Genomic DNA, 25,963 nt, shown 5'->3' on the forward strand with positions numbered 1-25,963 from the left:
TATATTTACACAGTACATGTACTATATACTGTATAAATCATATATAGATAAAATAATCATGTGCAACATCATGTGGCAGAGGTACGGACCTTCTGTTATAGGCTGGGGTATGTAAACAATGGACTATAAATGCGGCGACATCTATCTTTTACTAGCTTATTTTCATATCTACAGTTGCCATGGCGAGGCATATGTGATCAGCTATGACACCAGCCGTTTGAGGGCTTGAAAGTTTGTTTGAGAGGTAACATAAGCACACTAGCAAATGTGACAGTTATCACCAGAAACAGGCCTTGAATATAAATGTTTTGAGAAACAGTTAAATTGGTGGGTTTAGTTACCCTTTAGGGCAGGTTCACACCACAAAGAGTGTTTGGCCTCTGGAACGCACTGGAACGCAAACCAGCCAGCTCCCTGTGTTCAGGGGTGGGAGGGGGCATGGTGGTGGATTGAAGTCAATGGCACTTCAGCCACACCACCCGTCGGCAATGCGATCGCCCGCACCCAAACGCATGACAGTTTAGTGCCTGCGTTCCGGTCCAGTGCAATCTGCAAAAATAGTGCATGCAGCATTTTTGCAGGTCGCATCGAACCGCAACAAAAGCACTAATGTGCCACGTGTTTGGGTGCCAGTGGGGGGCGTGGCTGTGGTGCCTTTTACTTCAATGCACCGACACGCCCCTACACAATTTTCCCTGAACGCAGGGAGGCAGCCAGGTTTGCGTTCCAGTGCGTTCCACGGGGTGAACGCTATGGAACGCACTCTTTGTGATGTGAACCAGCCCTTAAAGTTTCTAAAACAACACAAGTATAGGAAGGTGCCCAAAAAAAGGTATTATCCAAAGTAGATTTATTCAAGACAAAAAAAAATATTGTCCACAGGAACAAAACATGAGACAGTGGCCATAAAGAAGGAATATCCTTGTAGCTAAAACAGTACTGCGGCTCTGGATAGATCAGCAGGGCTTTTCCAAAAGTCAGACCTAGCATGATGGTAGCATGCCAAGGTTTGAATTTGAATCACTGCTTTCCTTGTGAGTTGGTGAGTGGAGATCTACACTCTTACGCTTTACACAGTTTCTAGGAAGAAGGTAGATGTTTGGTGGTCTCTGCACACCACATTGGGAAGGTACGGAATGTCTTGAGAAAGTGATGGGAAATCCAAAATTTCACTAGAACCAGAGATGAAGGTAAATCTTCCAATGGGGACACCTGGTTTGGTAACAACTGTCTAAGATGAGAATTCCCCTCACTTTGCAGAGATTTCCTATGACTTCCTGTTGGCTCTCCTGGACAAGAAAGGAAGGTAACTCTTCCCAGCAGGACACAAAAATAGCAGATTTAACCCTTTCCTACTTTATTCAAAGCTAAAAAATAAAAGACATTTAGTTATTCATATACTTTAAAGAAGAACTTCAGGCGAAAGTGTCCTTTGTATTGGGGCTACCCCAACACTGCAAGGATTAAGTGCTCATTTTTTGTCTAGGTGCTAAAAAAAAGTTATACTTACCCGATCCTTAAAGCTGGCTGGCTACTACTCCAATCTCTGAAGCCTCTTTCCTCCTAAACTGCAGCATTGGAATGTTACTCATTGTCTTCACATCTATACACTGTGGGGTCTATTCACGAAGCTGCCGAAGGATCTAGCCATAGCTTCGGCCGATCCTTCGGCTAGCTTCGGCCCCAGGACCCCTTTGGTTCAGTAGAACCGAAGGGGTGCTGTACGGGCTATTCACTATATCCTGTACAGCTCACGAACGTGGTCGAGCCGAACTCATATGCATCGAAGGGGATTTTTTTGTTTTGTTTTCTCTATTCTGACATCGCTCCGTGTCAGAATAAAGAAAAAAAAGAAACAGCAGTGTTTCTCTCCTTAGCGTTCGGGAGCGGGAGGCTCCCAGAGCGCCCGGGGGAGTTTTTTTCTTTTCTTTATTTTTTTGACGGCAGCAGGGCCGCTGGACAATAGGAAACTATTGGGCGGAGCTAGCCGCCACTGCTAGCTCCGCACAATCGTTTTCTATTTACTTTTTTAAAAACTTTTAAAACAATTTTCCTGTTCTGCTGGGTCCCTCTGAGGGACCCAGCAGAACAGCCGAGCCGAATGTTGGCTATTCACTCACTGCTGTTCAGCATCTATAAAAATAGGCCGAACAGCAGTGAGTAGCCTGCCGGATGTTCGGCTCAGCTGATCCAGATGTTGGATCAGCTGAGTCGAACTCCTTCTGCACTTCGGGTCAGCCGAACATGCTGAGCATGTTTGGCCGACCCGAAGCCATGTGAAGCAAGCCGATGTACGGCTGATTTCAGCCGATGCACGGCTGAAATCAGCCGTACCAGCCTGAAGTGAATAGCCGAACAGTGTCCGGCTCACTTCACTTCAGGTCGGTCATTCACACAGCTGCCTATGGCAGCTTAGTGAATAGACCCCTGTGTATAAAACATGATGATTTACGTGACCTTAGACCGCTGGAGCGGAGGGGGAGAGAGGCTCCAGGGATTGGACTAAGAGCAGGCCGGCTCCTAGGATCGGGTGAGTATAACTTTTTTATTTCCCTCCCTAGAAACAAACAAGTACTTAACTCTTGCAGTGTGGGGTAGACTCACTGCAAGGGTTAAAACAAATTCTGCCTGGAGTTCTGCTTTATAGAAATCAGATTGTAGAAACATCTTTATTGTCCTTTTGACAGTCACATTGAGAGAGGCTCTAACCCTTCCCTACCTACACAATTTTGGTTATATATACCCTTTGACCTTGCTAACCCCAGAACAACAAACCTGATTAATGAGCTCCAATTACGTCTGCCATGCACAAGTACTTTTTAATAGGTAGCTTTGAGTGCAATTGTAAATAACATTTATGAAGCCACTCATCAGAATTCCACTTGGAAGTCAAACATTACACTGTAAAAATTCCTCCTGTGTTCTCATTCTTAGGATGTTTCTTGTTCCCAATGTCATCTCGTTTCTCTCCTTTCTCCATTCTTGGTTTTCTTACCCTTTTCTGCTGCACTACCTTAGAACTGGGCCATCGGTTATCTGGTCCTTTATTGAAAGTGGTGTAAGGCCAGAAAAAAGAAGGGCAATCAAAAGGACACGTAAAATGCTTTTTAAGGGGGGCAGCAGTTAATTTTTATTAACTTTGGAAAATGGCTTCGGTTGTTATTTTACTGTGGAGAGTTAAAAGTTCTCCAGAGACTAAACTATTGGGATAGGAATATGGTGACTGACACTGCCATTGTGATTTTGACAATGCAAGCTCTAGAGCTTTCATCCTTAATCCTGGTGAGTCACTAACCTGGAAAAAGTGTGTTACCAGTAAATTTAGGACTCCCTACCTGCATAATTGTGCTGGGTCGGTGATTTGTCTGTGTGTCTATTTTTATTCTTTTCATTCCCAATTAGAGATAATTCTTTTTGTGACAAATAAAAACATAACTCTGAGGCTTTTTTCTCTGTTGTAGAAAATATATCAGCCTTAGGTCATTGTCTGGTCACTTATTTTACATTGCGCCACATCCAGTTTTCTTATTGTATCTGCGTCACCCATGACGAATGAAGTAGGTACGTCAATACCTGTTGTCACTTTCATCTGACAAGTCAGGTATTTATGGTATGTGGGCGTAACTGTGCGAAGGAAAAGTTAAAAGCTGTAAAAATGTTTATAGTGTATTTTTATCCAGTAGAACTTTAAAGCAGCATACCATCAGCCAAGACATTCTTTAAAGGTTATACAATGTCTTTGTATTCCTAATAATTCCTAATATTCCTAATTAGTGATGGGCCGAACACCCCCGTGTTCGGTTCAAATTCGAACTTTAGAACATGGAAAAAGTTTGAATTTGTACTCAGTGAAAGTCTAAGACCCGGTTCACACCTGGACGTATTGTAGCGCATTCCTACGCTCTGCAAAACGCTCAAACACCGAAATCCCATTATTTCCTATGGGTATGGTTCACACCTGGGCGTATTACAGGCCGTATGAACGCACTACAAAACGCCCTATGCCCAAAGAAGTACAAGAGCTTCTTTGGGGCGTATTTGCCACGCGTATCCATTGGGATACAGCCAGGCAACCCTCGGAAACGCGCGTATGGCAGTAAAAACGTGCGGCACGAAACACGCGACAAACGCGCATATTCGATATGCCTAGGTGTGAACCCAGCCTTAGGGACCAGAACTCTGAAAATCAAATGTCCCCATTTTGAAGCCTTATGTACAAGTTATTGGCCATAAAAAAGGTACGGGGATTTGGGGGTCATGTCTCAATGAAAAAAACACTTTTAGAAAATACAGTTTTTAAAGGAGCAGTGATTTTAAAATTGCTTAAAGTGAAACAATAAAAATGAATAATTGTGAATGAGTAAGGGATACTTGTAATCCTACCCATTCACTAAAGAGTTAAAAATTATTATAAATAAAAATACTTTTAGAAAAAAAATCTTTTAATTGAAAAAAAAAGACAAGTTTTTGACAAAAAAATGGATCCACCGACGTAATCCAGCGTCAATCACAACGTCCAGCATTGTCCACGATGACAAGGACTCGACAAAATGAAAAATAAAACAAGAAAAAATAAATAGAACTACCAAATGGCATTTTGACAGATGCAAGCATCTAAACAATTTGACGAAGCTAGCGGTGACTGGTAGCTCCACCCAACTGTTTACAGTTGTACGACATCTGACAGGTGAGCCATGATTGGGCAAAGTCATCATGACTTTGCCCAATCATGGCTCTTACAGATTTCTGTGCCCTGATTGGGCAAAGTCTTGGGCTTTAGCCGATCAGGGCTCACAAGGCACTGTGCGGTGCAGAGTGCCTTGTGGGGCGCTCGGCAGGCGAACAGCTACTACTTCTCTTTAGATGAGCAGTTGTCTCCTTACCTCTAAAATGCAGCACATTTTTTTCTTTACTGTAATTAGCATAAACATTCGGCTTAGTGCATTTTCATGACTTTTCATGCATTCTATTTTTTGTTTGTTTTGCCCAGTGAAAGCCAAATAAATTAGAGGTTTCTAGAGGATGGGGGCTTGTTGTCATGCACTAAAACACACAAAATACATGTTACTTTTGTGTTTTGTGCACTGACATTAAGATTGGCAGGGCCAAAAACTCACCCAGGTACCAGGAAGGTACCCAAAAAGCACAGCACCCAGGTGTGAATGGCCCTCTTGGGAAAATAATGGCAATTGCCTTGTCAGGCATCTGAGCAGGCTCCCTGCTTCTGTGATCACTGAAGCATGTCTCCTCCACTGTATAGGTGGGGTGCTCTTTGGCGTTCTTATATCTATACACAGTCTATGCACAGTATGTAGAGTGTGACAACACCAGGATCCTTTGACCACTGCAGCAGAGGGGGAGACACACTCCAGACACTAGTTTAAGGACAAGCCAGCTTGGATGGTCGGTGAGTATAACTTTTTTGTTTGCACCTAGACACAAACAAGCACTTAACCCTTGCAGTGCTGGGGTAGCCCCACTGCAAGGGTTACTATTCTTCTTTAAGATGAAATAAAGTGATTGTTTTTGGAGAAGAGCCCTGTTCATGTGCCGGTAGTTAAGCATCATTGAACTACAGAATAGAACAGAAACACTTACTGTGCACCAATGTCCCACATGTATGCAGATTGGAAGGGAGGAGGTTGAGCTGGTTTGAACAAAAAATAATCCTGTGTTTTAAACTAACTTCATGCACTGTTCAAAGTGCAAAAAGCTTCTAAGCCAACATTGTATAATAATTTTCAGGGACTCTATACTAGCAAAGCACTGCACTTATTCTAGTTAGTTATGATGTTATCTCCAAGGCCACAGTACAATACAACTCTAAAATGGTATCCTGACTAATTGGATTGTAAAATACCTTTTTGTTCTCCAAATAAAACTAAAATAGTAAGAGTAGAAAATATATCTAAATGTTACTGGAACATCTCCAGAAACCAACATTTCTAAGGAATGATGTCCAAACTGTGGGGCTGTCCTGGAAAATTAGCTAATTGATGGTTTACATAATGAGTGGCCTCACCTATTCTAATTGCCTGCTGCCCACATTATTGCTCAGCATACTTCGACTAATATTTATATCCGTGTAAGAGAAGAGACTTGTGAAATAACAGATTAGTTATTTTACTATATGTGGGAAACATTAATCTACAGTGCTTGCAGAAATTATTAGTATTTGCCTGTTGACCACAATCTGGACACACAATACATTGGATACGTGTTGCTCACGTTATTACAAAATATGATCAAGGTAATATTGCTATTGACATAGGAAAGGAGGTGTAAATAAACAGATGTGGTATTTATAGACATGTGACTTATTATCTACAGGCCTTGTTACAAATATTGTTTTACTGTAAACCACAGTCTAATGACAGAATACAAGAGATGCTTCTTAAAGTACACCTGTCAGGAGTTGTAATAAATAAGTCACTGTTCCTCTGTATAGGAGGTTCACTCCAGTACCGTATCATAACTTGATAGTGCCTCAACACTGGCCCAATGTGCACCAAGGGCCCTCTAAAAAAATCAACCCTGGCTTTCAGGGGAACCTACACACATAAATATTTGGTATGTGCATAAGATCGTCAGGGGGCCAAGATTGATTGGGAAACATGGATGCAGTCATAAAAAAATGTGTTAGTCACTCTCATAATCTTTTTCAGGAGAGTTGGGATGGGGTGGGGTGGGGTATCAACATTCATCCCAACAGCATATAAAACACAAGCAGTACAAGTATGCAAAGCCATAATAGTGGCTCACTTCTGTAATCAGGTTGTTCTGCAGTTGAAAGTTGTTTAGCAGAATATACCAGTCATAGTTTAGCCTTGTCAATTCGGGGAAAATCAGACAGCTTGGACCTTCACCTGTAGGAAGATAGGAACATTTACTGTCCAGGGTTTTACTCCACTGGGTACACCACCCTGTAGCCTTGCCCAACCAGGGGCATATGCTATTTCTAAGCATTCTCAGTGACCCCAATATCTTTCACAGACGCCCAGTTGTGACAGTCTCTAAAGTTATTATTATTATACAGGATTTATATAGTGCCAACAGTTTACACAGCACTTTACAATATAAGGAAGACATTACAATCATAATACAATTCAAGACAAGATGGTAAGGAGGGCCCTGCCACTGAGGGCTTACAATCTAAAAGGGAGTGACAAGTGATACATGAGGAGGTAGCTTTAAAGCTGTGGGGATAAATTGGTTGGTGGTTAGGTTGAGGTAGGATAGGCTTCCCTGAAGAGATGATTCTTAAGGGATCGCCTAAAGCCAGTCAGAGTGGGAGACAGTTAGACAGGTTGGGGTAAAGAGTTCCATAGGATGGGGAGACTCTAGAGAAGTCCCGGAGGCAAGCATTGGAGGTCTTGGCGAGGGAGCTGGAAAGCAGGAGGTCTTTGGAAGAGCAGAGGGGACGGTCAGGGTGATACTTTGAGACAAGGTTTGAGATGTTAGTAATGCATTAAAAAGTATATCACTCAGTTCCTTTGCTTGGCAACTCAACGATGTCCTTAGAGGGCTGAACAGCTCTAGTCACAAACAGCAGAGTAATCTTCCTCCTTTGTCACCATTGACTCCACAGTTGCATCCCTCTCTGCTTAAGGCTAAAACCCCCTAAACATGCTGATTTGTTTTTTTGTTGCTATGTTCTACAAAATGTTGTGCCTGCAGGTGGCTCTCTAATGAGACCTTAATAAAGGCACCATTGCTTTCCACCACCGGGCTTCATGGCAATCCTGTGTCACAAGTTGTCCTGCGGATTTCAGCACAGGCCATGCTTGGATAAAAACTCACATAATACTGTTTTACTTTCAGGACATACAGTCAAAAGTTTTATGTCCAGGAACAAAGCCTTGCACTGTAGACGTGCTGGGGCCCTCATCTCTCCTTTATAGAAACACATTGCCTTGTCTCCGTGCTGTATTTTTGCAATTGCAGTCTTGGGGTATTCTATCATCTTGCTTCTTTTTGCACTACTCTTGTACTTTGAAAACTTCACTATCCTCTTCTCTTTGGCAGGGGCCCCATGTCTTATGGCTCTATGCCAAGTTCAATGCCCAGAGGGAGGAAGGGTAATACAATTCAGATTAAAGACTAGACTTAGCCACCACCAGTATTTAACAACCACTTTGAGAAAGTTTAGCAGATAAAATTGTGAACCAACTGATTAGGCATAATACAGCCCTGTCGGTGGAGGTAAGGGGCGGGTGGCCAATGTCTGCTAAGTCTCACCATTTTTTTTTAGTTTTAATTTTTGTTTTTCTGCCAGAAGACTCATGCTTCATGCTCTGTTCCTGTCCACTGTACAAACCCCATTGAAAATATGTTCCTAAAAACGAAAATCAAATTTCTGTTCTCAGGTGTATTAAGATATATTTTGTGACCATGAATAAAGCATCTCTGTTACATGTACTGCATGCAAAATGTTCTCAAAGGATATCTAAATTCAATAATTGCAGTCTATTAGTCCTTAGATGTTGTGGCTGCATTAGTTTTTCAGGCTAAGAACATTTTCAGGAAGTACAGAACATACCTGTTGTCCTTGCCAATGAAAACAGAATTGTATCTTCATTCAAGCTATTTTCTTTTAACTACAACCCCAAAAAAAAAGTAACTACCACCCCCCCCCCCCGGCCCCCATTCCTTCCCCATGTAATGGAGATAAAGGGAGGAAGACAAGTTTGTAGTAAAAATCAGGGGAGCAACCTAGTATGGCAATAATGGCTTCCTCCAAAGAGGCAGTAGATTGAGTGTACATAGCCACCCTAGCACACAAAGTGTTTTATTAGCAGGATAACAAGAAGAAACTAAAGGGAAAAGTTTTAAAAAGAAATCGTATGCATCCACCACAACTAAGAACGTATAAGCTACAGAAATTACATTTTTGTTTTGAGTTTAGATACATTTTCACTATTTGGATATTTGCTCAAAGTGTTTTGCTGCATTCATGTTGCAAGGATCATAATAACTTAAAGGTAGAGAATTTAATTCATTTTGTGTGCTAATTTTTTTGTGTGCATTATCATAATGGAAAAAGAAACGCTCAGATACTAAACTACATGTAACTTGGCCTTGTTGCAGCCACTGTCTTCCTTGAGTTCTGGAAAAGGAGAAGAGCTGTATTAACCTACGACTGGGACCTCATTGATTGGGAAGATGAAGAGGTACACCTTTTTTTAAACTTTTGTCCATTGGCTTTTTGATTGTATCTGCTCATTGTAGGCTTTGGACCAGCTAGTTCCATGGAGTCTTGAAGTCATCCATGTGCTATTTGTAATGGCAGTTATATAACTACATTTTAAATATTATATCAGCTTAGCATGTACACCCCTGATGAAAGTCAGAATAAAACCCTTCTGGTATTGTTTCTTGCAAAGTACAAATTCTGTTGCAAGTAGAACAGCCTATTTGCCTATAGTAAATTGACCACCTTAATCATCAGCACCATTTGATTTGAGTACATTTGTTACCAAGACCCCTAATCATGTGCAAATGTTTTCCAAATACTGTCAAAAGCCATAATATTAACTATAATTGTGCATAAATATCCTTTAAGTTATCCCCCAACAAATCTTCTTCACGTGCATGTAGCAAAATAACTTCATTCCTATAACCTCCCAATGATAGCCAGCCCTTCCATAGTAATGGGATTTATCCCATTATTTGATGTTATGCTATGTTCATTTCAAATGTATAGAAAGCTACTGCATCACTTAAGACTCCATTGACCATTTGTGCAGCTTTATGTTGGGCTTTTTTTTAGCATAATGGTAAACAAAAGAACGGTATATGTTGCCCACAGAAATGTATGTTAAGTCAAGTAGACTCTGTACTATCAACCTCCATTTACATAATCTTACCTCTACTTTACTGTTACAGCAATTGTGCAGAATGTCTAGGTATGACTACAAAGTCTAATAGGCACCAACATTAGACCAACTAAACACAGTAATTAGCACTAAGTAACCCCCTTTCCTCTGCAATACACATCTGTCCAAAGACACTTGTTATGAAGGATGTGGCTGTTGCTAGGGTGGGAGGGCAAAAATCAACATCTTAACTGGAGAAAAATGTATTTCAATGCATTCAAGAACTATAAAGAGATCAGTGGGTATCAGGCTTCAATTGGCCTTTAAATTCGTGAAGTGATGTACATTTGAATTAATGGTTTTGTGTCTTCTAGGAAGAGTTGCGTCCACAATTTGAAACAAAATATTCTAAATTGGAACGGGTGAATCCAATAACTGGCAAACCAGAGCCTTTCCAGCCATTCAGTGACAAACTCAGCCGACTCATGGTGTCTGTTTCAGGAATATTCTTCATGGTAATGATTCATATCTTCCAGTCAACTATATTTACATCATGTTGGCTTTTTAGGTTCTTCTCCTGAAAATGCCAGCCCACTGCAAGTGAAGCCTGTTTAAAAAGCAAAATGTGTCATTTATTAGAATTTTTTAGAATTATTTAGAAAGTATGGAGTCAGCGAAGAGGGCAAGGGTGTACAAAGGGACTTGGATGTGATTTTTGTTTTAACAGATCAGGGCCTGTAAGTTCAAGATAACCTTACTTTAGTACAATGCATAACCAAAACAGCAATATACAATGTATGTAGTGCCAGAGTACCATATGTTAGTCGGTTCTGCTTAGCTGCTTTGTTCAAAGGTAACCAGCCCCACAATGGATGAATTACATATATTTTAGAAAACAAAAAACTCAGATGTTCATTTAGAAACTTTAATAAGCCAAGAGAACGTTTAAATAAAATAGATGGTAACTACACAAGTTTATAATTTTGTCACAACACAATAATCAATAGCCATCTCCATCCCATGGCCTCTAAGAATTTAGTTAACTAACGGTCTTCAGTATTGCTTTAGTTTTAAAAAGTTTTTGATGATAAATATTTACATGTCTAAAACAATGAAAGCTGACAGATCAGCAGATGACACATTTTTGCAGGACAGACCTTATTTGAGATCCCTAGAAGTTGTAGGACACAGATTTCAATTCCTTAAAGTCCAGCTCCTTCAATTTACTCATATTAAGCAGAGTAAGGAAGGATTAGAACCACTGTCACATTTGAATTCTTGTCCTTGTCCCCGTTGGAGAGATTTCCCCTCATGTCCTGGTCACCTGGACAAGAAATTATGAAAAACCTTATCAAGGAGGACCCCAACAGGTTATTATCTATCCCTATTCTACTAAAATGTTTTTGTCTACAACCACATTAAAGAGATGAATTCTCGCTTTCTGTCCCCAGGACACCAAGATAATACATAGAAAGTTAAAAGATATCCCCCCAATAGGTACATAGACAGCAATAAAACCATGACAGAGGTCCTTGCCCAATGCTTTTTTCAGGAGGAATGCCAAAAACTAGTTTCAAACCATTTATAAGTGTGAAAAAAGAACAAAGTCAACAGAATGTGCAGTTTCAGGTGATTAACACTTACTGTGCTGTCTTCCATTGTATTTTCATATATTTTATTGAATGTGTTTAAATTTAGATATCCCTGGTGTTGACAGCAGTCTTTGCTGTGGTTGTGTACCGGCTAGTTGCCACGGAGCAGTTTGCATCATTCAACTGGGATTTTATCAAGAAGTACTGGCAGTTTGCGACATCTGGCACTGGTGTCTGCATAAACTTCATGATCATAATGTCCCTTAATGTTGTAAGTTTCTGTCCCTGTTTTTTAACTAAAGCTAATTTTTGCAATAATGAATACTATTTTCAGCACTTATTGGCTATGGTTGCTATATATATATATATGTATATCTATAGATATACATATATACTGTATCTATATCTATAGATATAGATATATCTATAGATATAGATATATCTATACATATAGATATATATATATATATATATACACAGACCTGAGGCATCCGAGATTCCCATATCTTCAACTGTCCCTTACCTCATACAGCAGAGGTGCATTATTGAAGCAAGGAGCCTGGCAGATGGTCATGTGACCACCCGCCAGGCTTCCTGATTGGATGGGAAGCCGCAGCCATGTTCCCTCGGAGCTTCCCAGGCACCGACCTCACATGGCTGTTATGTGAGGAATGTAAGTGGCAAGCGATCTGTATGAATGAGCCGGTCACAGAGAGATCTTTGTGATCTCTCCACCGGCTAAGTGACTAAAAACACAGCATCTGCTGTTGCGGCTTTGGTGTTGCACTCTGGGTGATTTGGGTGTGCCCAGGCACACCCTGTGTGCATGCCTATGTTCAAGGACCAGTCCAGGAGACAGCAGGTTTTATTTTAGGAGTCAGCTCCATTGACAACAACTAGAAAGAACCTGAATGTTTGGTGCCAGCTGTCAGTTTTAAGGAGCATTGGCTCTTTGGTTCCTGAGGTTTGTGTAGCCCTGGGCTACAGGGAGAGTAAGTATTATGGTTAGGGTTACAGGGAGTGTTAGTGTCAAGGTGAGGGTTCCAGGGAGAGTCAATGTTAGGGCATGGGTTACTGAGAGAGTTAGTGCTAGGGTTGTAGGGAGGGTAAGTGTGAAAGGAATCTTTTGATTACGGTTCCAGAGAGGGTTAGTGTTAGAGTGGCAGGGAGGGTTAATGTGAAAGGTGTCTTAAAGAAAAACTCCAGGAATGCACAAAATTAACCTTTGCCCCCACATGGCAAGGGTTAAGTGCTTGTTTTGGTCTAGGGTCTAAAGTAAAAAATATATACTCACCTGATCCTTGGTCCCGCTGCAGTGACCACTGACCTTTTTCCTTCCTAGGCTCCAGCTGTAGAATGCCTCTCGGCATCGTCATGTCCAATGCAAGTGAATGGATGTGATGACTTCACAGGTCCTGAAACCACTGGAGCCCAGTGGAGAGGAGGCTGCATTGGCCAATCTGGCAGCCACACAGGACCGAGGTTCGATTAAGTTTACCCTAGACCACAATGTGCACCGTGTGTGCAGTGTCAAGATAGCCCCACTGCAAGGGTTAATTTTTTACATGTCTGGGGTTCTTCTTTAAGGTTACGGTTACAGGGAGTGTTAGTGTTAGGTTTCCATCCAGGGTTGGTGTTATAAAGAAGGTGTCATGATCCGGACTCACAGATGTGATCTGGAGTCTAGAATGTGGACCCTTGCTACACTTGCAGGGGCACCTAGATCAAAGGGTGCAAGCAGTTTAAGCTGACAACTCCCTGAGCTCAGAGAGGTCATGTTGCCTAAAGAAAATGTATCTGACATATTGGAATGGTAAGTGTTTGAGTATTATATATTTATTGACTGTTTGTGTTTCTTTTACAGATATATGAGAAAGTAGCATATCTTTTAACAAACTTAGGTAAGCTCACTATCAAGATCAATTATACAAAGCTACAATGGTTGTATAATGGATTGATACACATTTGTTAAGAAAATGGTAATGGACCAGCTCAAGTGGAATTGCAAGTTAAACATTTTAGGAAAAAGAGTTAGGAAATCTTTGACCTTTGTATGGTTGTTTCTTACAGAGACTACAGATTCAGTTGTTCTTATTTAATTGTCACATATGTCTGGAAGACTCAACACAGAATCATATCCTTCATGTGAGGAAATATACCCTCATGTACAAACAGTATATAAAAACAAACAGTATACATAAACAAGGTTTTGATGACATAGCACACACTTATTGTACGTTAAAGTTAACTTTTCTGTCCATTGGAGCATCTACATATCTGTTGTACTTTTCTTGAGTGTCCTGAACTTACAAATATGATATGCTAATACTAACTTGGTAATGGAAAGTCAATGGCATGTTCACACTCTGCCTATGAAGCAGAAAAAGTGTGAGGGACAGAGCTGCTATTGACAATCCTTTATCAAGTCTATATTTGCATATCAGAGAGCAGACCTATGGTGCTCAAGAAAAGGTTAAAAATATGTGCCAAAGAGTAAAAAACTTTAATGGGAATAAGTTTGATAATGTAAGATTATGTTTTAAAAACCTTGTTTTCTTATACCTTGCAATTATATATGTGTATGGGTGCAGCCATAGTTGGTTAAAAGCAGGTTTTGTTTTCTGGATGCGTCCTTCTGATCCTTTTATCTAATAAGGGGTCTATGCACTAAGCTGCCGTAGGCAGACGAGTGAATGACCGACCTGAAGTGAAGTGAGCCGAACACTGTTCGGCTATTCACTTCAGGCTGGTACGGCTGATTTCAGCCGTACATCAGCTGAAATCAGCCGTACATTGGCTGAAATCTGCTGTACATCGGCTTGCTTCGCGTGGCGTGGCGTGGAATTCAGGCATTCGGATGTCCACATTCTCAAAATGTTGTCCGAATTGGCATTTGGGATGAGATGAAATTTACAAGTCTGAATCTTAGAAAATGTGCTATTATGCCTAGCTGGTATGTTGAGCTTATATTGGTATGCTGCATATAAAGATTTCTAAAGTTGATTGTCTGTGGCTGTAACAATGGAATGTGCAGTGATGTTGTGATTTATTTCTAGAGCATCCAAGAACGGACTCAGAATGGGAAGACAGTTTTGCTCTGAAAATGTTCCTGTTCCAGTTTGTCAATTTGAACAGCTCAATATTTTATATTGCCTTCTTCCTTGGCAGGTGAGAATCACAATTAACTCCAAATGTACAGTGGAGTCGTTATATACTGTAATACACTCATCAGACTCCTTTAACTTTCCTTCATCCTGTTCTCACCATATGTGGAATGGCTGAAACACTAGAAGACCTGCATAGCACTATGCATGTCTGATAGCCTTGTTGTGTGTTTTTTTGTATTTTCACCTGTCATTTCCTTGTATGTACCTTCAACACTGTGTGGAATATATAATTTGTATCACTTGTTACACCTGAATAAATAGAAGCCGATTTACAAAAGAAGTAGAGAAGGTTTACTTAACTTAGTGAAATAAATTTAGCTATGTTCACATTAAGGGCCCATTCACACCAATGCCATGTGTTAATCACATGGTTCCATACATGGTACGTGCAATGCACCTACTGTGTGTTACAGTGTGGCTGGGGTGTTGCATTGCTATTTATTTGAATGGCACCTCAAATACACTACCTGGCTGCAATGTGCTTGACCACACAGCAATGTGCAGTACCGCAATACCATGCTTTTGAGCTTAAAGAAAATAGTGCACGCACTACTTTTTTCAACCATACCACAACAGTATTGCGATCACGTATGGAACCATGCGAATAACACGCAGGATTGGTGTGAATGGGCCTTAGAGCCTTTAAATTATACATTGCAGCTTTCCAGTTCTTAGATATGGTGGCTGCTATTGTTTTAGGTTTTTTCCCTTTATTTTCACCTGGTAATCACATGGTTTGCCTGAGGAAAGGGATCTTGCGTGACCTCGAAACGTTGCATTTGTGTGATATGTTGCACATACTGTCAATAAAGGGCGTTATCTTCACCTGATTTGGAGAGCCGGTGTCCCATAATTATATGTATGTGACGGCGCCATCCATTGATCACCGCTGCACCCACCAGCTGATTATGAAAAAATAGGAGTGCAATGGGTTCATGGACTTTTGCTAGACACCCAGCCTGGGGACGCCTCTGATAATGAAATCTGCCAGCACAGTACAGACAGGGCTAACAATACTTAGGGAGAAGCTAGGTAGAATTTTTAAGCAAGTAAAAAGCCCATAAAAATTAAAGTAGCAATTTATTTTAGGTTTTGCATTGTGAATGGGTACATATAACAAATATAAGGTTGGTGTTACCCCAATTTGGCTGCAAAAGTGGAAATACACTTTAAGTTGTAAAGCTTCAAAAGAATGACAAGCATGCAGTGAAAACTTTTGGGAGTGTCCTCGCAAAAAAATAAATAAAATACTGGGGTCTATTCACTAAGCTGCCGGGGGCAGCCGAGTGAATGACCGATCTGAAGTGAAGTGAGCCGAACACTGTTCGGCTATTCACTTCAGGCTGGTACGGCTGATTTCAGCCATACATCGACTGAAATCAGCCGTACATCAGCTTGCTTCGCGTGGCTTCGGGTCGGAGGCAGCTTCGTGAATAGACCCCACTGTTTGCTTAGTTGATAGAATCTCTCATTAATGACAGAATGGCCCACTGACTTTCATTTGTTTAAGTCTGGTATTGACCTACTTACCCTGCTGGGACGTAGAAGAGAAATGCTAATATATTCAACTAGATTTCACCTGTGTAGAGATAGATTTTACATGTGAAAAGAAAGATAAATGGCTTATTTGAATACTACAAAACCAGCGTTCAATGTACTGTATGTTGTTTTCTGTGTCTGACCTGTTACTGCCCTGCGGGCCAAACATGAGACTGGGATTTCCCAGTAAGTATAAAAACCTGTCTAGTTGTGGAAGAATGTTCAAACACAGGCTACCTGAATAATCAGAATGTCTTCTAGTGCTTTGTCAGAATGAAGGGAATGTGTTCAATGTAAACTAATTTGCAGTGTCAGCCTCTTGCAAGTGGTATGAGTACATCTTCTGAGTTTGAAGTGTTGCATTTGTAGATTTTTGGAGCATCACATTTTTTTTACGCCTTTTTAAAAAAAAAATTTTTGATTGATTTTTAGATTAAGACAAAATTGATTATTCCACTATTGCAGTTTTCATAGTGACCCCCAATTCTGTGTCAGACAAAAGCTATCAAGAAAGCAAATAACTAACCTGAAATAAGTATTCTATGTTTATGAGTGACTTGATCTATGGGTGAAGGAAGTGATCATCCATCAGTGGCTCCTGAGCTACACATTACCCTGTCCTATATTTGATGAGTATAAGGGCTCATTCAGATGGGCGTGCATGTCTGTATAGCATGCACGACCCCTAAAATGACACGGTCATGGAAGGGGCGGGTGCTACATCTAACTGTGTGCAGTAGCCTGTTCTCCCCTCGGGGTTAGGAAAGAAAAGGCTGTTGAGTGCAATTAAATGCAGCACCTGTCCCTTCCGGGTTCAGGTCATTTTATGGGTGTGCACACTGTATGGACGTGCACACCCATCTAAATGAGCCCTTAAGCTGATACATGTTATAAATAAATTGTACAGTCTCCCTTAGCTATACCAACCTTACTATCTGATTGTACAATCTCCTGTGTGATATAAGGGGCTAGCCAAAACAATCCATATCCATTCAGGCAATCCCTTGCACTTCATGGTTGTTGGTAGATCTAAATCAGATTGTACAATCAGTTTGTAATGTATACTGTACTGTTAGCTTCAGAAAGAATTACATTGGGGTCTATTCACGAAGCTGCCGAAGGATCTGGCCGTAGCTTCGGCCGAAGCTCCAGAGCGCCCGGGAGAGTTTTTTTTCTTTTTTTTTGTTACAGCAGCAGAGCCGCCGGACAATAGGAAACTATTGGGCGGAGTTAGCTGTCACAATCGTTTTCTATTTCCTTTTTTTTACTTTTTTCACTATTTTTTTGTTCTGCTCGGTACCTCTGAGGGACCGAGCAGAACAGCCGAGCCGAATGCTGCTCAGCGGCATTCGGCTATTCACTCACTGCTGTTCGGCATCTTTAAAAATAGCCTGAACAGCAGTGAGAAGCCTGCCGGAGGTTCGACTCAGCCGATGCAGATGTTGGATTGGCTGAGTCGAACTCCTTCTGCACTTCGGGTCGGCCGAACATGCTGAGCATGTTCGGCCGACCTGAAGCCACGCGAAGCAAGCCGATGTACAGCTGATTTCAGCCGATGTACGGCTGAAATCAGCCGTACCAGCCTGAAGTCACTTCACTTCAGATCTGTCTTTCACTCGGCTGCCTACGGCAGCTTAGTGAATAGACCCCATTGTTTTGCTGGTCTCATTCACCTAGAACAGAAAGTAAAATGTCTGTATTGCTGTTGATGAATTGGTGACCCTGGCTTTTCATGTGCTTGCTTTTATAATGCTGAACTCAGAAGCCCTGTTAGACAGCTATTCACCATTCAACAAATCCCTACTATTTTTGCCCTGGTGAAGATGACTCTTATGGTTTCTCCAGTTGGGCACACCAATTATCAGACTTCTTTTTGCATAAACAGGTTCAAATTGGTAACCATACACATTTTGCATATTTCTTCATAGTGTCATCCAAGTGGGTGTCTTATAGACCTCTGTTTACAAATGGGCGTTATCATGGTCCTGAAACAAATGTGGAATAACTTCATGGAATTAGGATATCCGTAAGTAAAATATATTCAGTTTCCTGATCCTGCCTATTCATTTTTTATGTATACTTTCAAGATGGCTCTGTTCTAAATCATTACCCATCTACTATGAAGGATGTGTCAGTTTTATATTAAAAAAAGAAGGCTTCAGAGGAAGTTTTTGTGAGACAGAAATGATAGAATCCCACCTATTAGGCTTTAGAGCCTGGTCAGGGAGAGTGAGGACGGGTTTCCTGGCCACCACTTTGAGTGAGATGAAGAATCCACAAGTAGTTAGACATGTGCGATTCGTTTCATTCCGAATCAAAATTCACACAAATTTTCCAGAATTCAGACATTTAGACATTCCGAATCCCAATGCATCAGATGAATCCCAATGTGTCCGAATCTGAATTTCTGTTTCCAAATTTCAGATTCCATCTGAATTTCATTCAAAAACTAAATTGAATCAGACATGTGACTTTTGTGGCCAATCAGATGTGTTTTCCGGTTTAATGCACCCGAATGGGTCTGAACACGAATTTACGGCAACATGGGAGCCATATATACAGTATATACCTATAATCCTAAAGCTGAGGCTCCTAGACCCAAATGGCATTTCTGAATTGCATTTGGAAGCTCCCGAATGCCATTCGAGTCTGGGAGTCTCAGCTTTAGTAATATACAGTATGTATATGGCTCACAGACCCGAATGGTATTCGGGAGCTCACGAATGCAATTTGGAAGTTCGGATCCTGAATATCATTCGGGTCTGGGAGCCATATACATATATTACTAATATTACTATATATTACATATATTACAGCTCTGGAAGCTGAGGCTTCCAGACCCGAATGGCATTCGGGTGCTCCCAAATGCAATTCAGATATTTGGATCCCGAATGCCATTCGGGTCTAGCAGATTAAGCTTTAGTATTAATATCTGTATGTAGTTTTCTGTGGTATTTGCAACAAATATTTGTAAAAACTAACTAATATTCCAAAACTCATAAAAGTTTGGATTTCGTCCGAATCCAAAACTCTAACCGAATTGAATTTTGGATCCGAATTTCCGAAATAACGAAATATCCGAACCAAATTTTTCTGCAGCTTACATGCTTACAAGTAGTTTAAAAAACAGGAAGTTCCCTTTCAAGGTGAGTCTCTAACAAAAGATCTGGCCAGAGAGTTTGGATTGTGTTCTATGTTAAGGTATGCCTCTGAATGTGAAGAGCATTAGTTGCCCCACTGCTTGTGACAGAAAAATCAAATTGGGTCAAAAAAGTCCTAAACTTAACAATGTTGTGTCAACTGACCTTTCTGTACCTCCCTGTTAATGCTAAACCCTCACACAGATATGTCTTGCCTTGCCTTATCCTTGAAGACAGATGTCAGAGACAACGGTCCAAAAAGCCCTTAATGAAACATTTGGACTAACAAAACATGAAGATGGTTGTCACTGTACAACGTGTTCATGTTTTAAACTACATCATAGGTGAAGGCAGGATAATTCTTAGGTGGATAGATTGGGTATTGGAAAACTGCACAGTGGCCTCCCAGATAGCAAGCAATCGAGCTGCAAGTTTGAAAATGACTTGCTAAACTATTGCAGACTTGCCAAGCTTCACAATTTTGATGCACAATTATAGAAAGTCTGCATTGCAAGTCTCCAGTTCAATGTGCATTGCAAAAGTGATGTACACTTGCAGATCTCTTGCTAAGACCTGCAGGACTCTTGCTGTAGACTTGCCAAGCAAATTTGCTGCAAATTCAAAAAGTGTCAACTAGAACTTGTGCTGCAAGTGTTCTGCAAGTCTACAACTTGCCAGGAATGTGTGCAGCAAGTTAGAAAGAATTACAATTTAACACTGCTACAAGTTTGTTGCAAGTTATCCTTGCTATCTCGGCTTCCACAGCCAGTAAGAGTCTACTAATTATTTCTTTATGAAGAAGACTTTAGTTGGTAAATGTTCAGCGCAGCATTATATACGATTCCAATTTAACCAAATATACATTTTTATAATATATTTTCTATGACATATCATTTGTAACAGATTACTACAGAACTGGTGGTCACGAAGGAAAATAAGGAAAGGTGGACATGCAGTGGAACACAAAATAACTTTACCTCAGTGGGAAAAAGACTGGAACCTGCAGCCAATGAATGCTCATGGGCTTATGGAGGAGTACCTAGAAATGGGTATGTTTAATGGGAATAAACACACATCCCAGCACATATAGATAATCAACTTAAAGTGTAAACCCTAGCAATAAACTTCTCGCATTTTGTCTATTGAAAGGATGTTGTTCAATACTGAAAGTGCAAAAAATGTACCTGGTGATCCTGCTAGAAATCCACAGCTGTCTTATGGACTGTGCACTCTTCAGTGCCACCTAAGTAGTGTTACCAGGAAGTATGTTAGGACTACATAACACCTCCCCCATGTTACAGATATAAAGAAAAAAGAGGTGTTCTATAATCCCTAAAACACTCCCTGTCCTTGGGTGGCAATGCTGATCCTTCATATATACATATACATTGTGGTGAGTGAGCATTTTCACTATAGATAGATCAGGAAGTGTGTTTTGGCACGATTACCAGATGAAAATAAAGGAAGGAAAGAAAACTGCTGCAGCCACCACATCTTAGAACTAGTGAGCTGCAATGTATTACATTTTAGTTCTTGGGTTTAGATAGACTTTATGAGGTATATTTATAAACAATTCTCAGAGCCATTCATCCACAAAATGCTGTGAACGTACATTATGTGTGAATGGAGGCAAAACAAACATCCTAAGTATATTTGGCATCACCCAAAAACTGAAATAGCACTTTTGCTAAGGTAAGGTAGCTTTACCTTATAAACCTGGGTTAAGTTTTTCAGCCAAGCCAAAAAAAAAGTTGTGATTTGCCACAATAAATATAATAATGACTTGCTATTCTAATCTGATATCTAATGTTCCAATATTCAGTCGTTCAGTTTGGATTCACCACCATCTTTGTTGCGGCTTTCCCACTGGCTCCGCTCCTGGCACTGCTAAACAACATTATTGAAATCAGACTGGATGCTTATAAGTTTGTCACCCAGTGGAGAAGACCAATGCCAGCACGAGCCACTGATATAGGCAAGTATAACCTAATGATAGAATTCCGCCATGCAAGAATACAATATACAGTAAACTCTGTTATCCGGTATTCAACTAACTAGAACTCTTATCTAACCAGAAAAAAAACCACTGTGTACTAACTGTTCTGCTGATCTGAGGCATGTATTATCTTGGAAGCGATTGTGTGCCTATTTGTCTTAATTTGTTTGAAGTGTGTCTATTTGCCTTAATTTGTTTTTGATTGCTGCATTTAAATATTAATATGAAGTCAATACATAGTTTATATTATAATATGGTATAGTATGGGGTAGGGCATAGGTTAGACCTATTGTTAATAGTAACTCTCAAGCAACCAGAAACTACATTTATCCAGAATCTACCAATCCCTGTGGATGCTGGATAACGGGGAGTTTACTGTAATATTGTTATATATACAGGTGAAACTCAAATAATTAGAATATCGTGCAAAAGTAATTGCAGTAAGTGCTGCAAAAGGGGCCCAAACCAAGTACTGAGTACACATGCATGCTTGTACTTTTCAGAGGTCCGATATTGTTCTATGTACAATCCTTGTTTTATTGATTGCATGTAATATTCTACTTTTTTGAGATTGTGGATTTGGGGTTTTTGGGGTTTTCATGAGCTGTAAGCCATAATCATCACAATTATGACAAATCACGGCTTGAACTATCTTGCTTTGCAATTCATCTTAGTCCAATTACATCAGTGCATCCCGTCAAGCTGCAAGCAGGGAATTATCTACCTGGCACAGAAGGAGCTTTGTTTTTCATTTTTGAGAAGTTCCTCTCGAGTTCGGAGGATTTGGATTTTGGGGTCGGTCCGAACATGAGCTCATCCCTAACAATTAAAATGAATGGTGTTTGATTTCTTAAAGTGGATGAGTTGTTTTAAAGCATGAGCTCCAGGCAAGCAGCTAAATACACCACTGCAATGCATTTGTATTTCAAATGTTGTATCTTTTAATTGGATCCAGCCAGTCCTTGGATTTACACAGATCATCCAGATATCACAGCCAAGTTGATGACCTCCGATTTCTCTACTGCAATTAAGCAATAGAGATAGGTCACCACTCCCAGCTTTTGATTGGACAATGAAAAAGAAGCAGGCTGATTAGGTAATCTTCTCTATTCTGCTGTTTCCATGTTCCTTGACAGCATATGTGCATGCAGCAGAGCCTGTATGGCCCAGGCTGCTGTCCTCCTCATTGTCTGAGGTCTACTGTACAGAGTATTGCAAGAGGCTGATATCAAAACAGTTTCTGATATTAGCATTAGTTTCACATAAAGTGTATGTAAGGACAACACTTTTTTTTTTTATATTCGGATACAGCATGGAAGATTTAAAAACCCTGTCAAGTTATTTTTTATTTCTTTTTGGTCTATGCCCCTTCGGGGAGATTTTCCGCCACTTCCTGTCCTGCATGCACAAAATGGTGGGGGATTTCTCCAAATAGAACAGAATTTCCCTCTAAGTGAGTTGTCATAGGAACAGGTGCCAGTGTTGGAGGATTATGCTTTACCACTTGCTCTGATGACAAGTTAAACTTTTTGGAATATTCCCAATTTCTGTCTTGGTGACAATGGCCACCAGCACAAAGAGATGGATGATCTCCCCAACAGTAATCCAGATGGGAATAAAAACTTAACAAAGAATCTAATCCTTCCCCACTCAATCCAAAACTAAGAAAACATGTTTTCCCCCACATACACATACTCATTTAAAGCTGAACTCCAGGATAAGAAAATATTGCCTAAAAACAAGAGCCATGTGTATTCTTACTGGAATCTTGGTGAGCTTTGTGTAATTTCTCCAGATATGTGCAGTAATCCAGTGTGAAACCTCTGTACAGGAACTTCCTGTAATGAAGACCGGTCACTGCTGCCCACTCTCCTTGTGCAGGGTGACTGGTCTTGCATCTACCCCCTCCTGTATATACAACAAAGAGGAATCTCACCACCTAGGTGCCTGCGGGTGAAGGTCAGGAGCCATCCACGTTTCAGAGAAACAAAATATAAAGGGAAAAAGATACACTCCAATGTCCACTGAATACAAACTTTATTCCTTGATAATTACTAGAGGTGCACCAAAATGAAAATTTTAAAACCGAAACAAAACTGAAAAAAAATTAAACATTTGTATTTTTTACTTTATTTTTAGGGGCTTTGGGGAAGTTTTAGGGGTCTAAACAGACCCCTGATATTTCCCTTTTAAAATAAAAAAAGAGATTGAGAACACAGAGTCCTCAATCTTTTTTTCTGAAGCCCCTGTTATAAATGAACAGGAATGCTCTATGCTGAGTGTTCCTGTTTTATCATAACTTGTAACTTGTGCAAATAGTATGTTTACTATAACCTCAATCATGAATGAACAGGAGGTGATATAGATCATTCCCATTAATTCATAATTGAGGATATAATAAACATACTCTGTCCTCAATTATTTACAAACAGTCAGTGATCTACTTCCTGACAGCTATCAGAAGAGGCTGGGCAGGCGGTGCGGGTAGGAGAGCTGGATCTGACAGCTGACTCCTCCCCGCACCGCCAGCCGGTCTGCTGTGACAGCGCTGGCTGTCTTTGCCCCCACACACCGCTCTCCTCTGATTTGTGACAGGAGGCTGAGCGGTGTGGAAGAGAGACTCCGGCCGCTTACAGCGCTCTCCCGCCTGTGACAGTTTCACTCCTCCCCATTGGGACACAGAGCAGCGCCCAGCGGGAAGGAGAGAAAGCTGGGATGCCCCACTATATCGGCAGAAAAATTGCACTTTCTGCATTTTGCCAAAAGTGCCATTTTGTCCGATATGTTTTGGCGGCCGATATATCGGTGCATCCCAAGAAATTACAGCTTCCAACATGACGAAATTCTCCGACCCAGTTACCGCCCACCATTGATGGGTTTTACCCTTATGGGCTTAATTGTAGGGAGTTACATCATGTTGGAAGCTGTAATTATCATGAAATAAAGTCTGCAGTCGGAAGACATTGGTGCACCTCTTTTTATTTTGAGTTTATTGCAAGTCTGTAGTGGGTGAAGCCTTCCGAGTCCCTTCTATAGCTCTGTTCTCTGCACAGGCTATGTGCAAGGATGTCACTGTTACTCTCACAAGTTAATAACTGGTTCAGCAAATGCATTTAGTGCAGACAAAGTAGATTTACTGTATATCCTTTGTGGCTATTGAGGAATATGTTTAAATGAACGTTTTGTGCCCAAAGTTCAGCTTTATTTTTTTTTTTTTAATGAATACATAATTTTATTAAATGGTGTTTTTATTAAATAGATGCCTGGGGTTTAATCTGAACCTAATGTTCCACTTAATCCTACAATCATTCTGTGATTAAAATGTTTCATTCACAAATAGAAACATCACTTAGGTGTGTAACTGCAGCTGATCAGTCAGTGTATACAGTTAAAGTGTTGTATCTCTTTGCAGGCATTTGGTATGGAATTTTGGAAGGAATTGGAGTTATGGCTGTCATCACCAATGCGTTTGTCATTGCTATAACATCCGATTACATCCCCCGTTTTGTTTATGCCTTTAAATACGGACCATGCATAGATCAAGGATACAGACATGAAAAGTAAGATATGTTTCCCAGTAACTACTAGTATAAAGTTTGGTAAAAGGAATAACCATGTCCAAATTTGTTCTTATTTTCCAGATGTCTCCGTGGTTATGTTAATAGCAGTTTATCAGTGTTTGATCTAAGTGAGCTCGGAGACGGACAGACAGGTTACTGCAGGTACTTAGCACTGTTTACAAGAAATGACATGAGGACTTTGCCAGTATAAATTGGGTTTATTGTCTGTCCACTAAAAAAGATGTAGCTGTGCAGTGTTGTAATCCTGTCCTGTAAAGTTAGACAAGTGCTTATGCTTTCAGCTTATGCTATGTTGTGCTTAAAGTATACGTACAGTCAAAATAAAAAAAACACTTACACAGTACATCTCTGCAATACATACATATGTCCATTTGTTATCACTTTAAAGAATCTGTAACTACAGAAAAATATGTATTAATCAGCCAGAAATGCACTCAGCTTCTACTTCTCTGTTATGGCTGACAACACACATTTTTGTGGACTGCGGGGTGTCAGCCCTGCCCATTTCCAGTGCTGTACATCCCTTTTCTCTTTTTATGTTTTTATAAAGGAAGTTATTATTAAAGGAGCTGTATAGAGCACAAGTGATTGTTATCTAACAGTCTTCAGTATTGACAGTGTATTATACCTCCTGTACATTACCGGAAGTTGTTAGACGTGTAGGTGAGGAGTGGGTCTGGTTCGTAGTACTGTACCTCCTGTACATTACCGGACGTTGTTAGACGTGTAGATGATGAGTGGGTCTGGTTCGTAGTACTGTAACTCCTGTACATTACAGGAAGATGTTAGTCTTGCAGATGAGGAGTGCCTGCCTCTTCTTCCGGGTCTGGCACTGCACATTACAGGAAGTTGTACAAACATCTGTCCAAGTTGCATTTAAAGTAGAACTCCCTACAAATTTTATTTTTTTATTTTTTGGTTAGTATGGTGTGGGGTTAGAGCCACTGTGAGGACAGCAAAACAAACGTCACAGGGGGTTAACGCTTCCCTATGCTATCCATAACTAAAACAAAATTATTTGGCTTGGGTTACACTTAAAAAATGTACCTGTTCCATCTTACGTACAAATTCAACTTAGGAACAAACCTACAGACCCTATCTTGTTTGTAACCCGGGGACTGTCTATATATGTA

At 40.5% G+C, this 25,963-nt stretch overlaps 1 protein-coding gene across 1 annotated transcript in view; it reads left to right on the top strand.

The window, feature by feature from the left end:
• The window catches only part of LOC108793133 (anoctamin-3-like), a 110,241-nt gene that overhangs the window by 81,318 nt on the left and 2,960 nt on the right, over positions 1–25,963 (top strand). Inside the window, exons 11-21 of the mRNA XM_018564089.1 lie at positions 9,088–9,170; positions 10,190–10,330; positions 11,514–11,678; positions 13,272–13,308; positions 14,464–14,575; positions 15,069–15,162; positions 18,042–18,139; positions 20,157–20,302; positions 21,076–21,228; positions 24,662–24,809; positions 24,891–24,971. Coding sequence (XP_018419591.1) covers positions 9,088–9,170; positions 10,190–10,330; positions 11,514–11,678; positions 13,272–13,308; positions 14,464–14,575; positions 15,069–15,162; positions 18,042–18,139; positions 20,157–20,302; positions 21,076–21,228; positions 24,662–24,809; positions 24,891–24,971 — 1,258 coding nt within the window. The remainder of the gene's footprint in view (positions 1–9,087; positions 9,171–10,189; positions 10,331–11,513; positions 11,679–13,271; positions 13,309–14,463; positions 14,576–15,068; positions 15,163–18,041; positions 18,140–20,156; positions 20,303–21,075; positions 21,229–24,661; positions 24,810–24,890; positions 24,972–25,963) is intronic.

Source organism: Nanorana parkeri, unplaced genomic scaffold (genome assembly GCF_000935625.1).
Source record: "Nanorana parkeri isolate BGI_ZX_2015 unplaced genomic scaffold, ASM93562v1 scaffold724, whole genome shotgun sequence".
NCBI lineage: Eukaryota > Metazoa > Chordata > Amphibia > Anura > Dicroglossidae > Nanorana > Nanorana parkeri.